Raw genomic sequence first — 27,367 nt, 5'->3', positions numbered from 1 at the left:
TATATATTGATAATATCAAATGTCAAATATACACAGATGTTTTTATTGTAAAGCTGATAATAGAGATAAAATTAACTAGCTAGCCTGTATGTAGCATTAATTTACTTCAACATCATAAAATAGAAAGACTTATACACACAATCTACATGATTGTTTCTCCATGATGAAGAGTGACAGAGTGAGTTAGGTTTAATGCCGCTTTAAACAGCATTCCAGTTATATCATAGTGTGTCAGCTTAATATGTGAGGAAAGCCAAAGTGATGCAGGTCTCAGGCAATTACCACTTTGATGAAACCCATGAGCAGACAAACCTAGAAACATAATCCGAGTGAACAGGGATTCGAACGAATATCACAGGTTTCTCCCATGCCCAATGCAGCACCTTTGAGAACTGGGCCACCCATGCCCTCATTCAGGATGATAAGTGAGTGAGTATGGTTTCAAGCAGCTCTTAGCAATATTCCAGCAATATGATGGTGGGGGACACCAGAAATGGGTTTCACACATTGTACCCATGTCGGGAATCGAACCCGGATCTTCGGCATGACGAGCGAACACTTCAACCACTAGGCTACCCGACTGCCTCTCAGGATGATGACATTGCGACGACACTGATGATGACAATGAAGGCAGCTGCAGGCAGGGAGCTCACCTGGGCTTATAGTGGATCTCATCGTCAGTTCATGTAATAATTTTCTGTCATTTCTGTTGCAACATCATTCATAGTTCTCACCTGTAAACATTTCTCTAGACTAGTGTAGATGAGTGAAAATGGCGGCCGCTCCTCTGCAAGGCCACTCCAACATGAAGCCATTATGTCATACCTGGAAAGATTTCAGGGGGCAATAAAGTTTTCCATGTTTCTATTGCATTAAACAGGTCTATGAAGTATGGTTGTTTGGTAACCCATATTCTCTGATTTTCAAGTTTGTTTGTTTGTTTGTTTGTTGTTTAACTCTGCTCTCAGCAATATTCCAGCTATCTGTAAATAATCGAGTCTGGACCAGACAATCCAGTGGATGACATCATGAGCATCGATCCACGCAATTGGGATCGATGACATGCATCAACCAAGTCAGCGAGCCTGACCACCCGATCCCATTAGTCGCCTCCTACGACAAGCAATGATGCATGCCATCAGGGTACAGCATCAGGCTATTAACCAAGTCACCAAGCTTGACCACCTGATCAATTGTATCGCCATGAGTAAAGTGCTGACAAACTCCATGTAAAGGTTATAGTATCAAGTTGACAAGCCACATGCCATATTTAGTGAATTCCTCTGAATGTCAACTAAAATCAAGCCTTTGATGGTGAAACCTTGATTGAAAAGCTTAGCTGTAAGCAAAATGTGTTTTACCATGAAATTTTAATAACGTGTTAATGCTCTTAAGTACCTAAAAAACTGGAAAATGTGAAGACCTTAAGCTGGAGCTCATTGTATATTACTAATGAACTATAACAGTGAAACGTAAGAGACTAAACAGAAACATGGTCCCCATTCATATAAGCCCATCCATTTCTAAAACCCCATCATTAATTGGCAGAAGGAATCTGCTGCAGCCGAACACATATTTTATAAGATTTAACGTCAATCTTTAAGCACATTAGAAAATCAAAGATGTATTTTACTCAATGAACTTGAAAATAGTATTCATATCCTAATAAAATCATGTTCTAAGATGCAGTCAGATTAAATAGAATACAAATACTTCATTTCATAGAGAACCTACTTCCATATGAAATGATGGCTTTTTGTCGTGTTCATATAATAATTACTTCACTGAGAATGATTCTAGATTTGGAGTTGATGGTACTGAAAATGAAACCCATAAACATGGCATAAACACCCAGCATCACGTACACAGATGAAGGACAGCTGTCTGGGGCATCCAGCCTCCCGCCCACGGTGACGTAGTGCATCACCTCCTCATTGGAGCAGCCAGGGTAGGGCATGTACCCAAGGGAGAATATCTCCCACAACAATATCCCAAATGACCTGAAACAAACACAGTGACAGTTGTATCAGATGGACATTTATTTGAAAGAATATTTAATTTAATCCCATATTTCTGCTGCAAGTTGCTGTGAGAAAGACATGTTTGAAGGGAACGAAATATGAAACTGGTGAGGTGAGGTGAAATTGGGTTTAACGTCCAAGATTATTGCACTTATATAGCGACGTGCATGCTCGTGTGTGTGGGTGTATGTGGCTGCTTGTACTAGTCCGGACTGATGCTGATTTATAGTGCTAGCTCACTGAGATACCATGCCGCAGTTTAACATGAATACCCCACTCAGACACAGTATACTGACTCCAAGCCGACCAGTCCTTGTTTTAGCCCCTTAATGTCAAGCGCCAGACAGGGTAACACCAAGTACCATCTTTTAACGTCTTTTGGTATGACGTGGCCGGGGATCGAACCCCGGACCTTCCGCTCTCCGGGCGGACGCAATATGAAACTGTGTTCTTAGCGCCATGTTTCCCTCCAGCTTTGGAACATTACCATCTCAGACCAGGTCAAAGTTTCCATGGTAACTTCTTCATTGGTGTCGGAGAATAATAGAATATCTACAGATCGATCATAAGAGGATTAAAAAAAGTTCCTGTTTTAATGTTTAGTAACCTATGGTCCAGCTTAATACCAATTCCAGACGTGAAAATTGTCAAATGTTGTGATGGAAGTACAATGCCCCTAAAAGGCCTACTTCCTCAGGATGGTTAATTATTTTTTTTAAATCAAGTCATATCTGATCTCTCAGCAAAGGATTTCAGCATGTCATAACCAGGCCAGATATTTAGTTAATGATTGTTTTTTGGAACATCCTGGTTGGCAGGTGAGAGAGAAAAAAGAAAGAATAATGACTGCTTAGGAAGCAACTATTTGATTTCGGGGGGGGGGGGGAGGTAGATATTTCTAAAAACAAAAACGAAATCAAGCCTCTGAATCTTTTCACATGCGCCTCACGTAATGTGTCCTTTTCTTGCAGACAAATCTGTTCAAAGAATACATTTCATTAGTTTTTTATTTAAAAATAATAAGAAGTGAGCACCTGTTTATGTTTGAATACAAATTGAGCTAATAAACATTTGAAAAAAAATGCTGATCTGAAACAGAAATCCCACCCCTCCTTCCCTGAAAATCAAATGGTTGCTCCCTTAGGGTTTGGTGATCCAATCTAAAAAAAGCAGAATTAGATGTCCCATTAGAGGATAATGATCACAAAACAGTTGCCTCATTACAGCAATTCCCGCAAACTTTCTTACATCATCAGTACATTAATTCCCCAAAGGAAACTGTCATGAGTAGTTAAAGGCTTCTGCGTGTATTATTCTGCACAGATGAGTCTTACCATACATCCGTCTTTGTGGTGAATATTCCATCCAGAAAAGCCTCGGGGGGCATCCACTTAACTGGCAGCAAGGCATTGCCAGCCTTTTTGTAATAATCAGATCTGAAAGAGTAAAGGATTAATGATTGTTTTGGCTGTTAAGAGCAAAACAAAATTGCAATCACCATTTGGTAGACGGAACAACACATAAAGATTTCTAAAATAATCTGTAAGGTGTAGTGGTTAAAAATACTAACATATGAGTGACATCAAGCTGCTATTCTGTGATATTTCAGCATTCATTACACTTCCACTGAGAGCTAAATGTTGGATAAGGGACGGAAGTGAATAAGTAACGTGTGTCAGCAGTCCATCTTGTAGGAGATATTCACACATGTGGGGATTACCAAATCGAAAGAACCATTCAACAGCTGTCAGTTAATGCTTCCAAGGAATCAACTTTTTATAAGACGTCCTATATCAGTTTCAAAGTGAAAACGCCTAACAGATTCCCCAGAAAGGGTATTTGTAAGTGGATAGCATTAATGTGTTTCTTGCAAAACATTTTGTTGAATGACTGCTGAAATTCTGCTAAGACATCTATTTCATTATTACCTCAATTTACAAGGAATTGATACCCTAGGGTTTGTCTGTTAAGCTGTTCCCTGACAAGATTTAACAAAGCAATGGCTGGATTGGAATAGGGATTGGAATAAGTGTTGAACTGCTGCATAGAAAAGCAACCATAAACTCCATCAAGTAGATAACATGTACAAGATTAGACATACAAAACACAGTCTGAAGTGGAGTCATTGTCCTCCTCCAAAGTCCACTCCAAAGAAACTACCATAATTTTTCATGACATTGACTCTATTTTCAAGCACTTTCAAGTGACTTTCCAAGCTGTGTAAAATATTTAGTCACACGGTATACTGTTAGCTGCAAAATGGTCCTTGTGAAATATTATAAAAACATGGTTTACTCTTCCTTCAAACCAGCATCATGTGAGTCTTGGATAGACATTCAGAAGGTGGAGAACATGAATAGATGATACATATTTATGGATAGCAACTTCTTTATTCTCTGTATACCTGATGAAGGGGTGAGAAGTATTCCTGAAATGTCATGACAAAGTTTGTTTGTTTGCTGTTTAACACCACACTCAGCAATATTCCAGCTATATGACGGCGGTCTGTAAATAAACAAGTCTGGAACAGACAATCCAGTGATTGACATCATGAGCATCAATCCATGTAATATGATGATATGCATCAACAAAGTCAGCGAGCCTTACCATCCAATCACGTTAGTCGGCGCTAACGACAAGCATAGTTGCTCATTACAAAGAATATAGAAGTTATTAGCCGTAAAAGAATGTCATATATACATGGTTTACTGTTTGCTCAAACCAGCATCATGCTGGATATGTGCCTCTGACATTGTTTATGAGGTTTGGGTCACTCACATACAGAGACAGTTGATTTCCTGTTAAGCCTATTCGTTTCATTATCTGGTTCTGATATGTGCCTTTTTTTCATAAATGTTGACATTATTCTCTTTATTGAACCTAACAGAGGCAGGTTTTGCACTGCTATATTAATTCTAACCAGCAATCTTCGACAAAACGGAAAGGTAGAAAAAATATGTCTGAAGGAATATTGTTTGTGTTAGTTTGCATTAGCTTTGCCCAATGAATGAAAAAATAGCGATTGATTTAATAACGGCTACATTCATTTTTTAACTTGTCAAAGTTTTGTCTTCAGCTTCAGGTAGCAGCTACCATGTCTCAGACCAGAGTGAAAGCTGACTGGCCTTTCATGCTGTCTGCGACTTTAACCACTAGTCCAACGCCCAAGTCTAGTAAAATTCTGTTGAGTCTAGTTAACTCAACTGATAATAATCCATACAAACACCATATTCTACTGAAAAAAATTCTAAGAGCCATGTTGGGACTAGTAATCTCAAAGGTTTTTGAGACAGACTATCCATGGCTCTGGTGCTGGAATGATCTTCATCATCAATTGTCACATATTGAAACACCACAAAACTGAACATACAAGTCTTTACTGTGGTGCATTATGAAAAGTCATTGCCTGATCTACATCACAGACAAAAAACAGCCTAAGGCAGAAAGGCTTTCATTTCAATAAGCAGGAGACATTTGCCAATACAACCTCTGATATTATTAATGTTGTTCAGAAAATGATAAATTTCTTTGGGCTAACATAATGACTGATGGTACATATAACATCTCAGAGTAGACCAGACAAGTTTCATTCTTTATCTTTTACATATTCTTATTCAATATCCCAAGAGGCATGAGAAATATATTTGATAATTATCTTAAACTTGAAAATTAAAAAGTTAAACAAAAGAAGTTGAAAAAGAATATTTATAATTGAATAGCACTTTTAACATTTTTAAATACACTCTATGCTATATTTATACCATAGAGAAGGCTAAAATCTATACAAAACAGCACTTTGTTTCCATTTTGTAAGATATACATAAAAACAGAAACAATGTTACAAGCTACATGTTCTTTTTTAGTGTCTTTGATAGAGTTCATATTGATGACCTTTGATATTAGGGTGATCTGATATTTTGGTAAATTGAAAAGCATTTTTCACATGCAAGTCATGGAATCATTCACGTGTTTCTTAGAGTAAGTTTATGGCACATGTTGTTTTCAACAGTCATCCACATGAATTTTGAAATTCTTTTGTCATTCCAAGATTCAATGAGTATGCCAGAAATAAATCTTATTGAAGACATGAAGCTGGTGAATCACAATCATCTGTGGCAAGGGATTTCAACGTTGCCCAGAAAACAATGTCCTGACTTTGACATTGGCAATATGGCACCACTCAAGGTCATCCAAGATCAGGTCGACCCTGCACCACCACAGTAGTCCAGGATAACAGCATCAGAGTCCAGGTCACTAATTCCTGTCCCCTGTCTGCACAGACTGTCCGTAACCCAAACAAGAATGCCCTACAATGGCATTATTTTATGTCAACATAATTGACCTCAGAAGGTGCAGTGGTGTCAATTTTATCAACAGTGGCTTCTCCAACATTGTCACCAGGTAGTGATGAATCCTGTTTACTTCTTTGTATCTGTGTATCAGAGACAGAATTATCTTTTTATATCCAGGGCAACTCAACAGCTGTGCACCCTTGTGACGAGATCTTACATGGCCCCTGTGCTGTCCCTGCTCTGAAAGCACCAGATGCCATTTTTCAGTATGACAATGCTCATCCCCACACAACATGAGTCAAGTAATCCTGAGTGTTCATACATTAACATACTGCTTTGGCCAGATGGACACCAGATCTAAACCCAAGTGAGCGGTATCCTCCCAAAACGTAGACCTGCCAAAACGCAGACCCGTTAAAACAACACTCGTTATGGCTGGTTGCATCAGCAAAAAGTACCCTGTACCCTTGATTAAGTAAAATGGTATCACCCATGTAACAAGAAAGAAAGCTGGGTAGATTTCACAATTTTTTATTCAAATGTTATTTCTGACGTGCCGCGAACGTAGTCTCTGACTGTGGTGCACTTGCCACTGCAAGATCTGTTCACACACCTCCAGTACACATTTTCATTTTTCGTCCTGTTCTTAGCATATGTGTAGCCGTCTAGCACCTTTCTGGGACAAGACATACTCAACTTTCGTAAGTCCGGCCATAGCTTAATTGGATGAGGTTGAAGCTCATGTTCAAATATATTTATATGTTACACCATAAACAAGAGAAGGAAGTATTAGTGATTGAGAACATTTGGTATATTCTTACACAAATCCCACAACTTGTTTAAAGGTATGTTTGAATAAGATTTGTGATGTACCGGGAGCAGATTAATGAAAGGAGGAGTTTTTTAAAGACAATGTTGTTGTTGTCCACTACTGCTCATTGTCTCAACATATTGATAATCCCTCATAGCAGGGGAGTAGACCAGTCCATTCATTAATTAGGTGTGACCAGCATGGCCCAATTAATTAGTTAGCTAATTTTAACTGCTTATTGGGAGGTCTGCATTTCGGAGGTCTATGTAATGGGAGGGAACCAAGTGAGCATCTATGGGATGAACCAGACAGATGTTTACATCAACCAGAATTGAAAACAATTATGCCAAACTTTTCAGGAACAAGAAATGTTCAAACAATATAACAAACAAATGTATACAATGTATCTATTTATTATAGGGTGGGGATAATATCAGTTTGCATGTTATGGTCAAGGTACCTAGGGATGCTTCCAACCAAATATGGTTGATATCTATCTCTTAGTTCCAGAGAAGAAGTCATTTAAAGCTATATAGCCAAATTATCCCTATTTGGCCCCACCCTTCAGTCCCTTGAGGGGTCAGCCCCACCATTTGTACAACTTTCCATCCTCACCACCAGAGAATGCTTCCAACCAAATATGGTTGATATCTATCTCTTAGTTCCAGAGAAGAAGTCATTTAAAGCTATATAGCCAAATTATCCCTATTTGGCCCTGCCCCTCAGTCCCTTGAGGGGTCAGCCCGTCCATTTGTACAACATTTCATCCTCACCACCAGAGAATGCTTCCAACCAAATATGGTTGATATCTATCTCTTAATTAGTTCCAGAGAAGAAGATGTTTAAAGCAATATAGCCACATTACCCCTATATGGACCCGCCCCTCAGTCCCTTGAGGGGTCAGCCCCACCATTTGTACAACTTTTCATCCTCACCACCAGAGAATGCTTCCAACCAAATATGGTTGATATCTAACTCTTAGTTCCAGAGAAGAAGATTTTAAAAGCAATATAGCCACATTACCCCTATTTGGCCCCGCCTCTGAGCCCCTGGAGGGGTCAGCCCCACCATTTGTACAATTTTGAATCCCCACCACCTAGGGATGCTTCCAGTCAAATTTCGTTAATTTCCAATTTGTGGTTCAGAAGAAGAAGTCATTTGAATAAATTGTTGATATACGGACGACGGACGGACGACGGACGCCACGGTATGGCATAAGTTCACCCTGGTCCTTCGGACCCGGTGAGCTAAAAAGGGGCTGCCATTCCACAAGGTATTCTATATTGTAAAAGTTACAGAATGAATTTCTTAAAAACCACATACTCATATTGTTTTAAGGGCTGGGGTGGGGGCAGTATATATAGGAAGAAAGCAAGAAAGTTGTGGCCTCAAAGCCATCTGCCACAGTGTCCTTTATATGATAAATACATATTTTTGTTAAATGACATAGTCAGACAAATGAAAACGAAATAATGAATAAACGAATATAAAACAGGGCAATGAAACCCTGCACTTATCTGTGATTAACTTATTTTTTTGTCCACCACCTATTTACTCATGATGGATCTACAGTTTGGAAAATCCCTGATTGTAATAACTCCTCCTGCGTAAACAGCACTTACATAGAAACATTTCCATCACCATCATGCTTGTCCTTTTCATCTGACACAACATCATCACTAACATCTATGAAATATCATAATGTTAGACATAATGCATGGATATCTGGTTCTCATAGCCAGGGTAAAGAGGAATATGGATATTACCAAGATAATCATAAAACAAGGATTGCCCCGTGCATTCACCAAGGGCTCCACAAGTCTACAGGACAACACATTCACCACTACCAATTTGTGTAGGCAGCAGCCTATAACTACATGTGATCAGTGTGGCACTCTATTACCCTATTAAATGGTCTCAGTAATCCTTCACCAGCCCAGACATCAGCAGTCTCTGTAAGAGCTGCCTCTCTAATGACTCCACCAACATAGTTTTTGATTTCAGCTGATGGAAGTTAGGAAAAGAAGTGGATAAAAGTAACCTTGAGATATTTCAATACCTGTTTCCACATAGAATTCCTACCCCATTAATGAGATCCTTGATGAAGATCCATCTTCTGGACTGAACGAGTGCCCAAGACACTTATTCAAACTTTAGGGAAAACAGAAGCACCGTAATAATAAAATTGCATCCTTATATGAGAGGGAAATTAACTTTCTCCTGAATCAGTCACAACTTTTATACCAATAATAACCATTTCAGGTAATGAGCTACCAACCATGTACAATATACAGCACAGTTATTTCATCTTTAATTAATAAAATGGCAATAAGAATGGATTTCGGAGGAAGAGACGTTAAAGTAACTGCATATAGATTCAGTACCTTCAAGATTTGAAGTAACAAGGCTGAATGTTAAAAAAGGTCTTTCTTCCCCAGAAAATTGAAAATGGGCAAAAACCGAACTGAATTGTTTTTCATCTGATAAGCTCTCACAACCAGTGCTATTTTTGCTATTCTTAAATGTAAATGGGATTGAGTTAAAAGTCTAAGTAACTCTCTTTGAAACAGGAGTCACATTTACACCACCATGTAAAGGGATAAACTACTGGTACTACTTTAATGTGAATATATATTCTAAATATGTCTTTCTAGTGTATTGATCACACTTCTTTATCTTGCTTGGGTACTTTTGTAACTTGAGAAGTACCATTTTTAAGGAATAATTCAGGTTTCACATTCTCTTTCATTAAACTGCAAAAAACTCAACCTTGTAATATGGTAAAAAATGTCAGAAATTGCAAAGGATTTGCTTGAATTTTGTAATCTCAGAAAGGAACGAAGAACAATTCTCTAAAAAAAAAACACCATTTGATTATTCCGCTTTGTACACCATATCCCACATGTCAAACTTACATTGGGCATTTGTCACTAAACATGGTGACCAAAGATATGATTACATCTCTCTCTTCAAACGTTCAGGACAATTTGCCAAAAATGAAAGCAAATGTCATCTGAAGGGAATTTCAACTTAAGTTTAGTTTACTTAAGAAGTAGAAGTTTAAGTTAAGCTTCAGGTATATGGTAGAATAAGGCTTTAAAATGTTTGGGTATGTTTTTGTGGCTCATGAAATGGTAGAATATGGTTCTAAAATGTTTGGGTATGGGTAGCATTTCATTTAAATTAATAAAATAGAGACAATTCTTGAAACATATTAAAGTTGAGAAAGAAAACAACTTGTATGGCTTTCTGTTCTTAAACGTTTGTGAGGCTGTTATATATATGTGTGTAAATGTGTTTATGTTATTGGTATAATAATTGCACTCTTGTTATGACCAGTGAAGTCTTCTACTGTATTTATTAATGCTTCTTACACATACATTTGTAAATTATTTGGATTACATGTTTAATATTTCCTATTTGTGCATCACCTATTTTGACAGAAAGTTACTGAATTGTCGATCTGTTCTTCGAATGAGCTATTTAGTCAGCATCTGACTCAACTGATGATGTATCTGGTTCTGTTGTATCATCAGACGAATGACAACCCCAAACAACAAGGCTGGAATCTATGCCTCCATTACATTTCAAGAACATGATCTGCCTTTTTCTAGACCTCTAGGGTAATTCTAGGAATGGATGTGTGCATCAATTCTTCAACCCGTGAGAGTTTAAATGTTGTTTCTTGCAATGAACCCGTAACAGTTCATCTACATAAGCTTAATAGGGTTGAGTCCACAATATCTGACAAGCATACATAACACAACAGGGCTATTGCGCAGCCAAGGAATCTGTCTTAAACTGGATAGGTTTCTTTTTCAGACAGATTTTCTCCCTGAGTTTTTCTCCATGTTTCAGATTGTCTGAAGTCAACAAGAGTCCTATATCAGACTGTTGGTTGTTGGCGTGACAGTACCTGCTTCATGGATGATGTGGTAACTATCAGGGGTGCAATGTTACAACATTTAATGTAAAAATTACTCTTAATGTAAAACATTTTACATTAAGGGTTATGTGTTAACTCTTGATACAACCCTTAATGTAAAAATTACTCTTAATGTAGAACATTTTACATTAAGGGTTATGTGTTAATTCTTGTTACAACCCTTAATGTAAAAATTACTCTTAATGTAAAACATTTTACATTAAGGGTTATGTGTTAACTCTTGTTTTAACCCTTAATGTAAAAATTACTCTTAATGTAAAACATTTTACATCAAGGGTTATGTGTTAACTCTTGTTACAACCCTTAATGTAAAAATTACTCTTAATGTAAAACATTTTACATTAAGGGTTATGTGTTAACTCTTGATACAACCCTTAATGTAAAAATTACTCTTAATGTAAAACATTTTACATTAAGGGTTATGTGTTAACTCTTGTTACAACCCTTAATGTAAAACATTTTACATTAAGGGTTATGTGTTAACTCTTGTTACAACCCTTAACGTAAAAATTACTCTTAATGTAAAACATTTTACATTAAGGGTTATGTGTTAACTCTTGTTACAACCCTTAATGTAAAAATTACTCTTAATGTAAAACATTTTACATTAAGGGTTATGTGTTAACTCTTGTTACAACCCTTAATGTAAAAATTACTCTTAATGTAAAACATTTTACATTAAGGGTTATGTGTTAACTCTTGTTACAACCCTTAATGTAAAAATTACTCTTAATGTAAAACATTTTACATTAAGGGTTATGTGTTAACTCTTGTTACAACCCTTAATGTAAAAATTACTCTTAATGTAAAACATTTTACATTAAGGGTTATGTGTTAACTCTTGTTACAACCCTTAATGTAAAAAATACTCTTAATGTAAAACATTTTACATTAAGGGTTATGTGTTAACTCTTGTTACAACCCTTAATGTAAAAATTACTCTTAATGTAAAACATTTTACATTAAGGGTTATGTGTCAACTCTTGTTACAACCCTTAATGTAAAGATTACTCTTAATGTAAAACATTTTACATTAAGGGTTATGTGTTAACTCTTGTTACAACCCTTAATGTAAAAATTACTCTTAATGTAAAGAATTTTAACATTAAGGGTTGAAGTGATAGATAATATTTGTTTTACATTAAGGGTTATCACTATGAAATAATACTTATCGAACTTTCATGAAACTCTGCAGATTAAATTGACCGTTTTTTTTTGTCTAGATGTGCAAATGACTAATCACTTTTAGATTCCCTCTCTACAACGACCACCTGGTTGTTAGAATGGTCCATTAACAGAGTTTTAGGCATAAAATAATGGGCATTTTGTTGCAGTATTACGGATATGACAGTTAAGCATACACCAGAATCATATGCTATTACAAACGAAAGGAATTCCAATGCAATTTTTTTTTAAAAAAGCCCCGTAGGTTTCCCAAGTACCGTGCCAAGTCAAATATAGCCACTTAAAGTTTACAGTTTTCGGATATGAAGTCTATACCTTTTCTATAGCAGTTTATAGTGAGCCTATCATCATTATAAGGAAAATAATTGTGAGAGTGTCACAAACCATTTACCACTAAAATCCTAAAGTGAGTAAAGATTCCGCTTTTCAAGTTAAACAATAAATATCATGTTCAACCACTTAGTGTTTGAATTAATAATTTACTGGATAGCTGGTAAATTAAGTTTTTTTCCCTAATTTTTTTCTTTCTTTTTTAGGTGTAAAAAAATTATGATTTTTTTCCAAGGTGTAAGCAATTGCTGTTCTGCTACAATGGTAGTTTTGCCCCTGACTATCGTTCTCCATAACAATGACACTGGGGTAATTGCAATAAGGCAGCAGCTGATGTTTCATCCAATCTTTTTCACCTCAAAGGTCACACCCATTAATAAGTCCCATTTCACAGGATCAGGCATACAATACAATGATGGTAAGTACCCTTACAATGATGGTACCATGGCGCCTTTGTCCATCTTATAGTAGCCACATGTAGTCAGTGGAATGTTTTTTATTTACCAAGGTAAATGAATTGGAACCACTGACAGAAAAAAACATAAATCATGTGATCGCAAAAACTGCTCTATCATCATCATGTGCAGTGTACTTAGTTCCCCTGTCATGAAGAGTGATGATTAATGTAGTCTTGGAACATTTATTGTGGCCTAAATTTAATCCTACTACAGGTCAGTGGCATCTTCTGGTCGTACAATTATTACACTGTAAACGTAATCAACCTTTATCAAAGTTGTCCAACATCCATTCCAACCCTAACTTGTTTCTTTTATTTACGACACCCTAGACTATTTGTTATATCAGTTTGATAATACACACTATCCAAACTAATAAAGGGTTAACCCCAACTTTCTCGATCGTAAAGAATGTAAACATATTTGCTACGGACGACTCCATGTCGTGAATTATAGTTTTAGCAATGCTCTTGTAATACATCATGCATCATGGGTGAGGAGAGGTGAAATGGGGTTTAACATCGCGTCCAAGATTATTGCACTTATATAGCGACGAGGATGCACGTGTGTGCGTGTGTGTGCGTGTGCGTGTGCGTGTGTGGCTGCTTGTACTAGTCCGGACTGATGTTGTTTTATAGTGCTAGAACACTGAGATACCATGCCACAGTTTAACATGAATATCACACTCAGACACAGTATACTGACTCCGAGCCAACCAGTCCTTGTTTTAGCCCCTTAATGCCGAGCGCCAGACAGGGTAACAACAAGTATCATCTTTTAACATCTTTTGGTATGATGCAGCCGAGGATCTAACCCCGGACCTTCCGCTCTCCTGGTGGACGCTCTACCACTAGACCACGGAGGCGTCCTGCATCATGGGAGCAGTGTTGACCAAATATATGCTGTATATGGTCATTTTGTCATTTTGTGTAACAAAAATGTTATTTACTTGTTTTTGTGAATATAATGAATAATGAAGTTTAAATTATAATAACTATACAGAGGTCTCATTTGTATATTTCTAAAGTTTGTTTCAGACTTTGGTTGATGGCCTTCACCACTTCCTCCTTTATTGTAAAATGTATTCTTGTGAAATTACACACAATATAGCAACACATTAACAATCAGGTATGTCGACCAGTAGTTATACACTATTTCACTAGCACAATTGTTAAATCTTATAATTATTTAAAGAACAAAATGCTTATTGCTAACATTTCCAACAGTGTTTTAGTCCTCCATTTTACGAGTGCAAGTGACAGGATGATGCAATCTCATTAAAGTCAGATATTTCACTCAGATACAATACCTCTCTGTACTTCATGAAGACTGCACCATTGTGTTTTTGTGGATGGTTTGTACACCCAATTGTATCAGCACCACATGGCACCTACACCCAAGAGGGAATACCAGCAAAGGAGTATTTGTCATGCATGGACTTTCTTTGGTTAAAACTTTTTCTCGAAAAGGAAATGTATTAAGAATTGAAACCAAATCATTTTAGAAAGGTGACATCTGTCATGTCATTGGTGACATGGCCCAAGAACACAAGCATACTTCATGTAGGTTGGGTGGTCAAAGGTCACTCAGAGGTCACCAGACATGACCTTCTGTAGAAGTGTCCTAAGATCTTCATGCAGAGAGGTATTGTATCAGAGTAAAAGATCTGATTTAATGGGGCTGCATTTTAATGGACCCTGGCAGAAACAACTGTCAATGATATATCAATCCACTACATATGTATATGATTCACTATGTATATGATTCCTGTTTAATTGGCTTCAGGTCTCATTGGCTTCCACCTCATGTGTTCTGTCCATCATGTTGTTACAGAATTATCCTTCTGTTGTCATTACTTTACTTTCATGTTACCCCACTCATGTATGCAATTATTGTTACTGTTAATCCTCCACCTACTGTATATGTTCTGTCCCATGTTCCTCATTCAGTCTTGGTTGACAACGGTATAAGGATCTATACTGAAACGTCGCCTTTACAGTATTTAAAGAAGTTGGTTTCATGAATAGTGTCTACTTTGGAACCTGTTGCCTTTGAATTCTCCAGAAACAAACCCGCCAATCACGTAAACCCAATTCCAAATTGTTGGCTTGGAAATGGCAAAATTTAATTTCAAATATAACAAAAGTTACCAGGTACCCACTGCCCAAAACATGTAATTAGGGATACACCCTTGGCTCAACAGGAATCACAAATATTATTCAAGACAACATTTTCCATCTGTCCTAGCTATCGGTAGGTATCTCCGAGATGCCAATCACCTACCTGTATATGTCTCGAGCCATTCCAAAATCTGCAATCTTTGCCTTTCTTTCAGAACCTTTTGTTGTTAAGAGACAGTTTCTTGCAGCAATGTCTCTGAAAATTAAAAAAGAATTCTCATCAATTTTGTTTCTTTATCACCTCCTTGATCCATATTTCAGTTATATCACAGCATGTCAGTTTGATGTGGGAGGAAATCCAGGAAATCCAGAGTGAATGAGTAGGGGTGACTATTGGTCTGGAAATCACTATTGCCATAACTATTGATATTGAAAAAAACTATTACGATAATTATTGATATTGCAAACACTATTGTGATAAATATCGATAGTTTTCAGTGTATCATTTTAGTTGGATTTTAGAGTTGAATTAAACCTTGGAACTGAAGTTTCCTTTGAATGTGATAACCATAACAACAAATAAAAAATATAGTTTGAGATATGACTGATTTGTTTTTTCTTTACCCTAATAACCTAAAAAAAAGAAACTTCCACACTACCATGTGTAAATTACTACCACTCATGATCAAAAGAACAAGTTTGAACAGCATTGTATGTACTTTATTGATACGGTAAATACAATCGAAACTATCAATATTCCTAACTGAGATAAATACTATTGATCGGAAACTGATTTAACAATTGATTTATTGACTTTAAATGCTTACCAACAGCAATATATCAATATTTCCATTTATCGTGACACCCCTGAGTGAGTGAGTGAGTGAGTGAGTTGGTTTAACGCTGCTTTAAACAGTATTTCAGTTATATCAGGACAAAGAAAGCTTGATTGTGAGAAAAGCCAAAAGGATGCATGCTTTCAATGTTTACAACTTTGGGGAAACCCATGAGCAAGGGTACAGTGCTGACAAACCTAAAAACATAATCAGGCAATTCTGAGATTCGAACCAATGATCAAAGGTCTCAGGCACACCTAAGGAGCACAGATCTGCACATTTGTGGCACCTTAGATGGCTACAAAATGAAGCAAGATGGTGAAGAGTGGTAAGTTTGGTTGTTGGTTTTGCACAAGGCAACTGTTTCATTCCCTGCATGGATTCAGTATGTGAAGCCCATTTGCAGCAAGTGGACATCCCATTGTTCCATTATTCTGATGAAAATAATCTTGTAAAGAAGGAAGTGAAATACTACTTGACACTATGCAAATGTGTTCCCTTGTATCCCTAAAATGTTAATGCATTTTTTCAGATGAAGGAATTATCTTGATCTGATCTTTTGTTTATTTTGTAACCTTTTCTCAGACTTTGTCTTGAAGTTCCCTAAAAGCAAGGTTGTGACACATCATGCCTTTTGATACAAATCAAAAAGCTACACCAAGGATGTAAATGGCTGATCATGGTAAAAGTGGACATATTTAAGACATATAAATACTTGTAATGATATGCTAGTATTGCAATGATACTTATCAAACATGTGACCCAGTGCTTCCCATATGTATGTAGTAACATGTGGATTTGGCTAAGTGCTTAATAAATGCCACTAGCACAACAAAATACAGAGATTTATTGATTTCAATATTCAAACAGTAGGACTAAACTATCACAATGTAAACCAATCCTTTATCAGAAAAACATCAACACAAGCCTTGGTACTAAATTCTGACAGGGGTAAAAGTGTGGGTGTCTATTCTTCCTTCTTTGTGATATTCATGGAATACCGCTAAAAGCAATCTCAGTGCAGACACTCTTTGATCTGTATCCAAGACTTGTCACAATCTGTCATGTTGGCTCCACTGGATGCACCAAAGGTAGCAGTGATACAAATTGTAAAACATCCACTCAGGAGTATCTCTACCTCTATGAGATAATTTGACAATGCATCACTTGAATAACATGGAATGTCTCTTTTTAGCTGCTATGTGAATTACTAAAACAGGAAATTTGTCAAGAACAAAAAACAGTATACCAGTAATGTCTTCTTCATACAGTACTGGGTGTTGAGTAACCTGAAGCGGTGAGAGAGATTGCCTCATTTCTAAAATATGTATTGTCTCAAAGACATGGAAATGTCTCTCCATATTCATTGCTTAGTTTCAGATGTTGTTTTAAAATTTGTCCTGGTATTACACATCACCAGATGCCACCTGTGTACAATGACACACAATCAACCATGTCAGCGAGCATTGAATAAAACTGAAACTTTGTGAACCCTCAGGATAAGAACAGAGGGAGGAGATATCTTATACTGAACATTTCTGTCAACCCTGAGGAAAGAGACAGAGGGAGGAGATATCTTATACTGAACATTTCTGTCAACCCTGAGAAAAGAGACAGAGGGAGGAGGTTTCTTATACCTAACATTTCTGACAACCCTGAAGATAGAGACAGAGGGAGGAGATATCTTATACTGAAATTTCTGTCAACCTGAGAAAAGAGACAGAGGGAGGAGATATCTTATACTGAACATTTCTGTCAACCTGAGAAAAGAGACAGAGGGAGGACATATCTTATACTGAACATTTCTGACAACTCTGAGGATAGAGACATAAGGGAGGAGAAGGGAAGTTCTGCAAATACACCAGACAAGGGAGAGAAATCAAAGTCCAATGCAGCTTAGAAGACATGTCAAGAGAGAGATCCTGGCTACTGTACCCTTCCTAGACTTTGAAAGTGTTTGACAATTTGATGCAGGTTGAGACTATGCCCACACTGGTATTTGAAATAAACTTAATTAAAAACATTGCTGTTATTCTAATACAAATATTTCTAAATTTGGCCAGTTGTAATAAAACCCATTTCTCCATCATGACTAGAGGTGAAAAGAGACATGCATGCATGTCTAGACTAATGTCGGTTTTATAGTGCTAATATAAACCCACTGAGAAACCATGCTGCAGTTTACATGGATGCCCCGCTCAGACAGGGTATACCGACACTGAGCTGGCCTGTCCTTGTTTTATCCCCTTCATGCCAAGCACCAGGCAGGGTAACAACAAGTACTATCCGACACTGCCAGGGTATCGAATCTCCGATGCTCTATCCACTACATCTCCAGTTTGAATCAAAGGATGACCTACCTGTGAATGAAGTGTTTTTCTTCCAGGTGCTGGCATCCCTGGGAGATATCAACTGCCAGTCTCAGTAGGTCCATGACAGTCAAATTTGATGGCTCACTCTGAACACAAATACTTCATTATAGCAAACAACAACACTTTTATATCTGTAAACCTCTGCAATTTCTGTGCCTATCACAGATAAATATCTATAAAAATGCATAGTATAAACACAGTATTCCCCTTAACAGTTGTTGATGAGCAACATAATAATCAGATATTACAAAGAAGGGCATATATCGTTTAGGCTAACATGTGATTCACAATGTAATAATGTTACATAAATGCCTACATAAATTTGTGCGCTGTGTGGTAGATATCTACGCAGAGCTGTAGATAAGCTGCATATTTGTTTAAAATATGCATTAAAGAAACTGAGAATTGCAGACAAATCTAACTGCTACATTTGGTAAAACATGTGTATACTACTATTCATTTGTTTTTAAGTGATTTACTGGGATTATTACAAAACAGGTTTTTAAGTTGAAATACCCAAATATTAAGAGACATAGAGGCAACAAAATTTGAATACCCACTAAAAATTGTGGATTGATCCAATAAAAGTCAAACCCACAGGTAAAAAACCTCCCTTCAAAGGAATTATATACTTAATTGATCAATCAATGTTTAGTATGGTAAAACTGATAGTGTGATAAAATACGATCACAAAGTCCTATAACGAAAAGACACAAAAAATTATGTGTGAAAATTATGTGTTCATACTGGCTTTGGTCTTGAATCCCGAAGAAAGGATTTGAGATCCCCTCCTTCTAGAAGCTCCAGGACAATGAAGCGTGGCCGACCATCGAAACATACTCCCAAGAACTTCACAATGTTTGGGTGGTTGAACTTACTGAAATAAAAAGGGTAAACTTTAGTTATACTGTAAATCTTGAAATTAACGTGAGCGAAAAATACAAGTGGTCTTTGCTCGTATCAACAAAACTTCGCATTTATGTCTCCAAAATGACTATGTACAATAAGACGACCTTACTGCACTCTTTGGATAGCAGAAGAAATATGCCCTGACCCTGTGATAAATTTTGCTGTCATTTTGTCACTGACCCCACCAACAATGCATGACCTGTTCCATCAAACACAACCTCTAATTTTTCTTTGTTTTTTTTACTAATATTCAAGACAAGCTTATCCGTAAAACAAGAAACAGAATTGATCAATGTTACAGAGTATTAGAATGAATAACATCTGTTGACCTCATATATATTGCAAACATTATTTATTGAACACAGAACCATCCATAAAATGTTGAGTTCTGATTGTGCCAACATGATGTTTTCAATTTGGCTGCCACTGTAATCGATAATTTAGTGTGCCATACAACACCACATCCATTCTGAGGACATAAAAAACCCAATTCCGACACGATACATCTATTATTTTTTTTAATGTATCACCACAACGTGTGAGGGTGGTGAGATTGAATTAAGATCATCAAATTTATGTAAAATTAAATCAAACAAAACAATCTTTTTGACACAAATTGGATGTGGCTACCACTTACTACCTAATGCCAAAAGATGAGCCATGATGTTATTATTGACATGGAGACTATGTCTAAAATCAGAACAGAATAAAAGACATTCTTCTTGAATTACATGCATACAAGTTCAAAGCCTTGTGGTTTCAGAAAGGACCAAATCAGTGTGGCAACTATTATCTTGGCATATCTACCGGTATTCGAAAATAAATACTTCATACTTACTCGATATTAACAAGAGACATAAATTGATACATATGTGGCGGGGGAATGATCCCAAATGACACTAACCTTACCAAAAGGAAATCTACAGCGCTTCATCACAAAGCTAAAGATGAGTTAATTTTGATCTATTGCATCAGACTGACCAGATTCCAGGACAAGACTATTTACCAGCCTGACAGACAAATTATTGTATGAAAAGTAATGGAAAAGGTCTTACATTAAACCACTTCTATGGTAACTGAACATCTGAATCTATTCAACGTCTGAGAAATAAACTTCAATGACTACCAATATACAGATTACATAAACATAGTCACTAATAAGCATTGAAATCCATTGTGAAATCTGTTTGAATAAAAGTAAGCCAAAATATTAAAGACAATACCTGACAATAATGGCCTCCATTTGAAAGTCCAGCTCTGTCTGGTCTGTGCTTAGCGCTGGCAATGTCTGAATCAGAGAATGCATTTAAAAAGATTTGGTTCCTGTCTCATAAAGGTTCCTGAGAACTTATGTAAATGCCAATCAGCAGTTTGGGTTCGGCTTATGAGGTCATGTACATTGTTCTTAAGGAATTTTTTGCATACCTATTTGTTATTTTCATTCAATTCTTTGTTTACAATAGTTAATCTCACGTCAGGAGAACCTTATAATCAGCCAATCAGCGTCAAGACTTCTAGATTCTCAGGACAAATGAGCAAAACATTCAGACAAGCATATCTGATTTCTGAATCTCGATATGTAATATACTCGTTATCTCCTAATGAAGAAAAATTGTGGAAATTATATATATCCTGTCATTTCTGAGCCCCATGGCATCTACACCCAAAAGGATTTACTGTAAACTGTATTTGTGTGTGTTGTGGAAGTTGTGTTGTCGCTAAGGTCAAAATTGTATTTTCTAGACGGCTGTTTTCCAGTTGTCTTTTTTTCAATGATAAGAACAGAAATGGTGTCATTTTCTGCATTGCTTTTTTTTTATTGTTTTAAGGTGTTTTAACAAAAGGAAAGACAACAGTAAAACGGTCTTAAAAGACCAAACTTTCAAGTTATCTTTTCACAGCCCTGAACAGGTCACAAGGAAAGCAATTCAAGTTATGACTTTACTTCATTGTTTTCTAATTGGAAATTATTGTTTTCCAGTTTTTGCTTCAAGTAACTTAATTAATATATTACCAGTCAGGGAATAAGATCAATTAAATGCCTGACTAAAAACAACCAATAAATCTCTCCTGTCAGGTTTAGGAAATTGTCCCACATTAAGAAAGGAAGTCATCCAAAGCAGAACTGATAAGAACTCTTTCTTTGTCACTGATTGTCATCAAAGTTTCTACTAACCTACACCAATCAGTAAAACCTCCCGCTGACTAATACAACACAAAGGAAAGAAGATGCAAACTCATGCATTTCTTGAGCACCCTCATTCCCACATGATGATTTGGGCTTGATGTCCTTGACTTCCAATAGAAGCCTGTTCCCTGTTGCATCAAACAGATAAGACGTCCCTATTTTGGCCCAGGTGCTTTCATTACTGCACTGATACCTGAACAATTTTTTCTATGTTGAGCTTGACTAGTTCCAATTGTTATGATGACAACTGAGAAGATATTTTTATGTGATTACTCTCCAATCAAATTATTTTTAAAGATTAATGCTACATCAGTGAAAAATGAAAGAGCACATATTTAATAACCACAAACGAACACAAATAGGATATTAAATATTTCAGTTGCAAAATTGGATTTGCCTAAGGGTATTAGAGAATTAGGGAACTTTCAGGAAGACCAAGGAAAGCAATATGAAAGTCCCTAGTGTGCTCAATTGAGTCTCATCCCTTATTTAGAAACTGTTCTTTCTATTTCTCAATATAGGCATCTCAGATAATTCAACATCTGCAAAAGATATTGGTTCTTTAAAGTGTGTTTGGGGATTGTTCAAAATAATCCTTTTGAAATGAATACCTCCTGGATACCAAATCTGTCTCAGAAGTAGTTGCCATTTCCAATCTAACATCAATCACATATGCCACATGAACACAAATCCGGGAGTGGAACAAAATATCAAAGGGTGCCTGAAAAAAACCAACATATAATTGTTTATTGAAACACTGATTTAAAATTAAAGTATTCCTCTTTTTCTTTATCTCAAGGACAAACAAAATGTAGCTTTTACTGAATGAACAAGCAATGATGCATTAGTCTATTTTGTGTAGTTTGGTATTGGGAATGCTAACAAAGCCATATCACTTTCCATGGAGTGTCATAATTGAGAACTGATGACCTTTGTACACTAGGATGTACAATACTACAGGGCCAACTGTACACCCTCTTGTCTGTGTCTCCTGGCCAACTGTACATCCTCTTGTCTGTCTCCTGGCCAACTGTACACCCTCATGCCTGTGTCTCCTGGCCAACTGTACACCCTCTTGTCTGTGTGTCCTGGCCAACTGTACACCCTCTTGTCTGTGTCTCCTGGCCAACTGTACATCCTCTTGTCTGTGTCTCCTTGCCAACTGTACACCCTCATGCCTGTGTGTCCTGGCCAACTGTACACCCTCTTGTCTGTGTCTCCTGGCCAACTGTACACCCTCATGCCTGTGTGTCCTGGCCAACTGTACACCCTCTTGTCTGTCTCCTGGCCAACTGTACACCCTCTTGTCTGTCTCCTGGCCAACTGTACACCCTCTTGTCTGTCTCCTGGCCAACTGTACACCCTCTTTTGCCTGGGTCTCCTGGCCAACTGTACACCCTCTTTTGCCTGGGTCTCCTGGCCAACTGTACACCCTCTTGTCTGTCTCCTGGCCAACTGTACACCCTCTTGTCTGTCTCCTGGCCAACTGTACACCCTCTTTTGCCTGGGTCTCCTGGCCAACTGTACACCCTCTTTTGCCTGGGTCTCCTGGCCAACTGTACACCCTCTTGTCTGTCTCCTGGCCAACTGTACACCCTCTTGTCTGTGTCTCCTGGCCAACTGTACACCCTCTTGTCTGTGTCTCCTGGCCAACTGTACACCCTCTTGTCTGGGTCTCCTGGCCAACTGTACACCCTCTTGACTGTCTCCTGGCCAACTGTACACCCTCTTGTCTGTGTCTCCTGGCCAACTGTACACCCTCTTGACTGTCTCCTGGCCAACTGTACACCCTCTTGTCTGTGTCTTCTGGCCAACTGTACATCCTCTTGTCTGTCTCCTGGCCAACTGTACACCCTCTTGTCTGTCTCCTTGCCAACTCTTCACCCTCTTGTCTGTGTCTCCTGGCCAACTGTACACCTTCTTGTCTGTCTCCTGGCCAACTGTACACCCTCTTGTCTGTCTCCTGGCCAACTGTACACCCTCATGTCTGTGTCTCCTGGCCAACTGTACACCCTCTTGTCTTGTAGCATCTGAAGGAATTCCTATGGCAAACGCTTTTTTTTCACAATATTATCCACAGGTTGGACACTGTCCATCTCACACAGTCATGGATCACTGAAGTCAGTGATGACACCAGGTGTTCTCAAACAGGGTAAACAAGTCCTGCCCTAGTTGTAGCACCGCCCATTCAGACAATTTGCACAAAAAGTATTTATGCAGCACGGCATTACTCCTGCCCTTTAACAGTAGCCTGTACAAGTGAGGTGAAATGGGGTTTAACGTTGCATCCAAGATTATTGCACTTATATAGCGACGTGCATGTACGTGTGTGTGTTTGTGCTGCTGCTTGTACTAGTCCGGACTGATGCTGATTTATAGTGCTAGCTCACTGAGATACCATGCAGTAGTTTAACATGAATACCCCACTCAGACACAGTATACTGACTCTGAGCCAACCAGTCCTTGTTTTAGCCCCGTAATGCCGAGCGCCAGACAGGGTAACAACAAGTACCATCTTTTAACGTCTTTTGGTATGACGCGATCGGGGATCGAACCGCGGACCTTCTGCTCTCCGGGCGGACGCTCTACCACTAGACCATGGAGGCTGTCTTGGCCTGTAAAGAAGTGATGGAATGACAATGTTTGGTAGCCTTAAAATCTGCATGATCTTAAAAACTAAGACTGACCTTGACTGCTACTTGCAGCATCCCCTCAACTCTGGGAACATGAGACATCAGGCCCTTGTACACCTCACCAAATGCTCCTTGTCCCAGGGGCCTGGAGATACAAGTCACAGAGGTAACGTCTAGGCATCACAGAGCTAACATCTAGGCATGACAGAATTAACATCTAGGCATGACAGAATTAACATCTAGGCATGACAGAATTAACATCTAGGCATCACAGAATTAACATCTAGGCATGACAGAATTAACATCTAGGCATCACAGAATTAACATCTAGGCATGACAGAATTAACATCTAGGCATCACATAGCTAACATCTAGCCATCGCAGAGCTAACATCTAGGCATCACAGAGCTAACATCTAGGCATCACAGAATTAACATCTAGGCATCACAGAGCTAACATCTAGGCATCACATAGCTAACATCTAGGCATCACAGAGCTAACATCTAGGCATGACAGAGCTAACATCTAGGCATCACATAATTAACATCTAGGCATGACATAATTAACATCTAGGCATGACAGAATTAACATCTAGGCATGACAGAATTAACATCTAGGCATCACATAGCTAACATCTAGGCATCACAGAATTAACATCTAGGCATCACATAGCTAACATCTAGGCATCATAGAATTAGGATCTAGGCATCACAGCGTTAATATCAAGGCATCATAGAATTAACATCTAGGTATCACATAATTAATATATAGTAGGCATCACAGAATTAACCCTCAGGTAACACAGATTCTAATAACAAACTTACACATCTGTTCAATTACCTCCTTGATTACTGTGAAATAATACTTGGTAAGGTACATGATATTTCTGAGGTCAGACCAGTTTGATTATTTGTTTATCTTTGTCAACACACAAAGAAGCAGGAGGCCAAATGAAAATGTTGTCAGGATTTGAAGATATGTTTACTACATGACCTCTTGAAAAGTATAAGGTTTAAATAAAGGAAAAGAAAAGAAATGTTATTAAAAAAAAATTCAACAAAACTATGTAATGAAATAATTTATTATTTAACTCTTGCAAAATTTGCATGAAAACAAAAATTGGCCTGAACCAATATTCAGACATTGAGTGAGTTTAGTTTAACGTTGCTTTGAAGAGTATTTCAGTGATATCCCGATATGCGACTACACTTGTTATGGGATGAAATCCCACAGTGATACTAAGATATCAAAATAGGAGAGATAGAGAATCTCACCGGAGTATGTTTTGATATATTTGATATCAAAAGACACGACGGTGAGATTTTACGAGCAATAGGTGATTGTGAGCATCAATCTTCTGTGTTTAGTGAAAACAGAGTCTATATGGTCAAAGTTCTGATTTATCTTTCCTTGCTGGGCATCATTTCAATAAATGAGTGCCCTGGCATTAAACGTCGCTTTGAACAGTATTCCAGTTATATCACGGCTAAAATACAACAAAGGTTGGAGATATATCAATTACTGCAGAAAAGAATATTAAGCAAGAATATTTCCAATCGAGCCATGTAAAAAAATCAGGTGAATGTCCAAAAATGATTAATTTTGTCAGTTGTAATCATAAGAGACTGCCAAACAGCATGACCTTCTAAACTTAATTTAATCAAGATGCCTTAATGACAAATACATAGAACATACAAAACCAGCTGGAGGATTGTAGTGGGAGATAATTGCTACAGTACATAGATCCTGATATTTGAACTTCCTCTATGTTTAATAACAAACTACCGTAATTGAAACAATATTAAAACAAATTTTTAATAAATTTATGAAATAAGTTACAAACATAAGTCCAGATATACATAGAACACTATTTATAGCCAGACAGTGTAATTACATGATTAATTTGCGTACTTCAGTATGGATTTGTTGACATGGTATTTCTGGTAATGTCTTTCCGTTGCAGGAAAAACCCCATCAAAACTCATTATTGCGTGTATAATACACACACCCTTCTACACAGCTGTGTTTGTTTTTTTAAAAAGTGTACACTATACTCAAGGAAATACATGGTATGGTACAGTCTACATGGGGATTGCGGGTATTTATGAAGATAAAGTTAGAGAAATAGAATCTCATTGCATTCTAACAACGGTAATTCAACATATAGCATGTAAAGTGATAATGCAAAACTAGACATAAAGCTCTTTTTCTCTTAATGGTCCTGTAATCACAAAAATCTTTGAAAAGCTAAATTATAACAATTTTTTAATTTAAACTGGGGAGTTTCAACAGATGCTTGCAGATATGGGGCTGAATGATGGAGAGTGCTAAGAGTGTTTAAAATACCGACCTGTCTGACTGTCCCAGACAGGATGCTTCAGACTTGGAGAGTCAAATTTTAAAACATTCACATCTGATGGTCTGGGCTCACATGCATAAAGTGATATTAGCTCTACGACTAAGTCTATATTAAAGTATGGGAGTTAGGATCATCATAGCACTAAGATCACTATGTGCATATAGGCCCTGTTAGATTTTCTTTTGTATATTTAATAAATAAAAAATAGGATATGAACTTATGATAATTGTGATATAATGACCTAATGATAATGGATGATGACTGATGATACTTGTCAGTGTTATGGACTTTGGCTATTAAACTTATTGTGGATTGGCTCAGTTTGTACTCAATTATTCTCATCACAAGCTTTGACTTGAATTTTGAATAGGGTATGCCACATGTTGGTAATTGAACATTGCGATGCAACTCTTACATCAGACTGGAAATCTATTCAACTTGCCAGTCCAACTTTCTGACTAGAATTTTATCGAATATTTTAAACACTAGCTTAAATAAATTATTCATTAAATTGATTTAAGTGTGTATATGATATTCTGATAAATGAAATAACATTTGTCACTGTTTCTCTGAAATCTCCCTTCAAGCTTTTTACAGCTGAGATCAAATTTAACATTTCTACACTAAATAAAAGAGACAGATCCCTTTTAATAATCAGTACTTATTAAAAGCAATAAAATTCTTTACATATCCACAAGAAATCTTAGCTAAAAACAGAGTCCATTGCACAATTCTGACTATATCATAAAACATGTACCCTGTATTTATGAACACTTTCAAATTGTGATGATACCAGTTGAAAAAGTGAGTGTATATTGCCCTACCAGAGTACACATCACAAACACATGCAAAGGCAAGTCAATAGTTCACCTGAAAAAACACAGGAACATATGGTACAAGTCAATGTATG

The 27,367-nt window shown here is 37.3% G+C and overlaps 1 protein-coding gene across 1 annotated transcript in view; it reads right to left on the bottom strand.

Annotated features, from left to right (window-relative positions):
* The window catches only part of LOC124140988 (leukocyte tyrosine kinase receptor-like), a 228,648-nt gene that overhangs the window by 4,560 nt on the left and 196,721 nt on the right, over positions 1–27,367 (bottom strand). Inside the window, exons 21-28 of the mRNA XM_048403314.1 lie at positions 24,153–24,243; positions 20,501–20,565; positions 19,116–19,245; positions 18,357–18,454; positions 15,324–15,416; positions 3,356–3,457; positions 1,866–2,000; positions 735–825 (exon numbers count right to left, since the gene is read on the bottom strand). Of these exons, the coding sequence (XP_048259271.1) occupies positions 735–825; positions 1,866–2,000; positions 3,356–3,457; positions 15,324–15,416; positions 18,357–18,454; positions 19,116–19,245; positions 20,501–20,565; positions 24,153–24,243 (805 nt within the window). The remainder of the gene's footprint in view (positions 1–734; positions 826–1,865; positions 2,001–3,355; positions 3,458–15,323; positions 15,417–18,356; positions 18,455–19,115; positions 19,246–20,500; positions 20,566–24,152; positions 24,244–27,367) is intronic.

Source organism: Haliotis rufescens, unplaced genomic scaffold, assembly GCF_023055435.1.
Source record: "Haliotis rufescens isolate VD_foot unplaced genomic scaffold, xgHalRufe1.0.p SCAF_3, whole genome shotgun sequence".
Lineage (NCBI taxonomy): Eukaryota > Metazoa > Mollusca > Gastropoda > Lepetellida > Haliotidae > Haliotis > Haliotis rufescens.
This window is presented reverse-complemented; position numbering and strand designations above follow the sequence as displayed.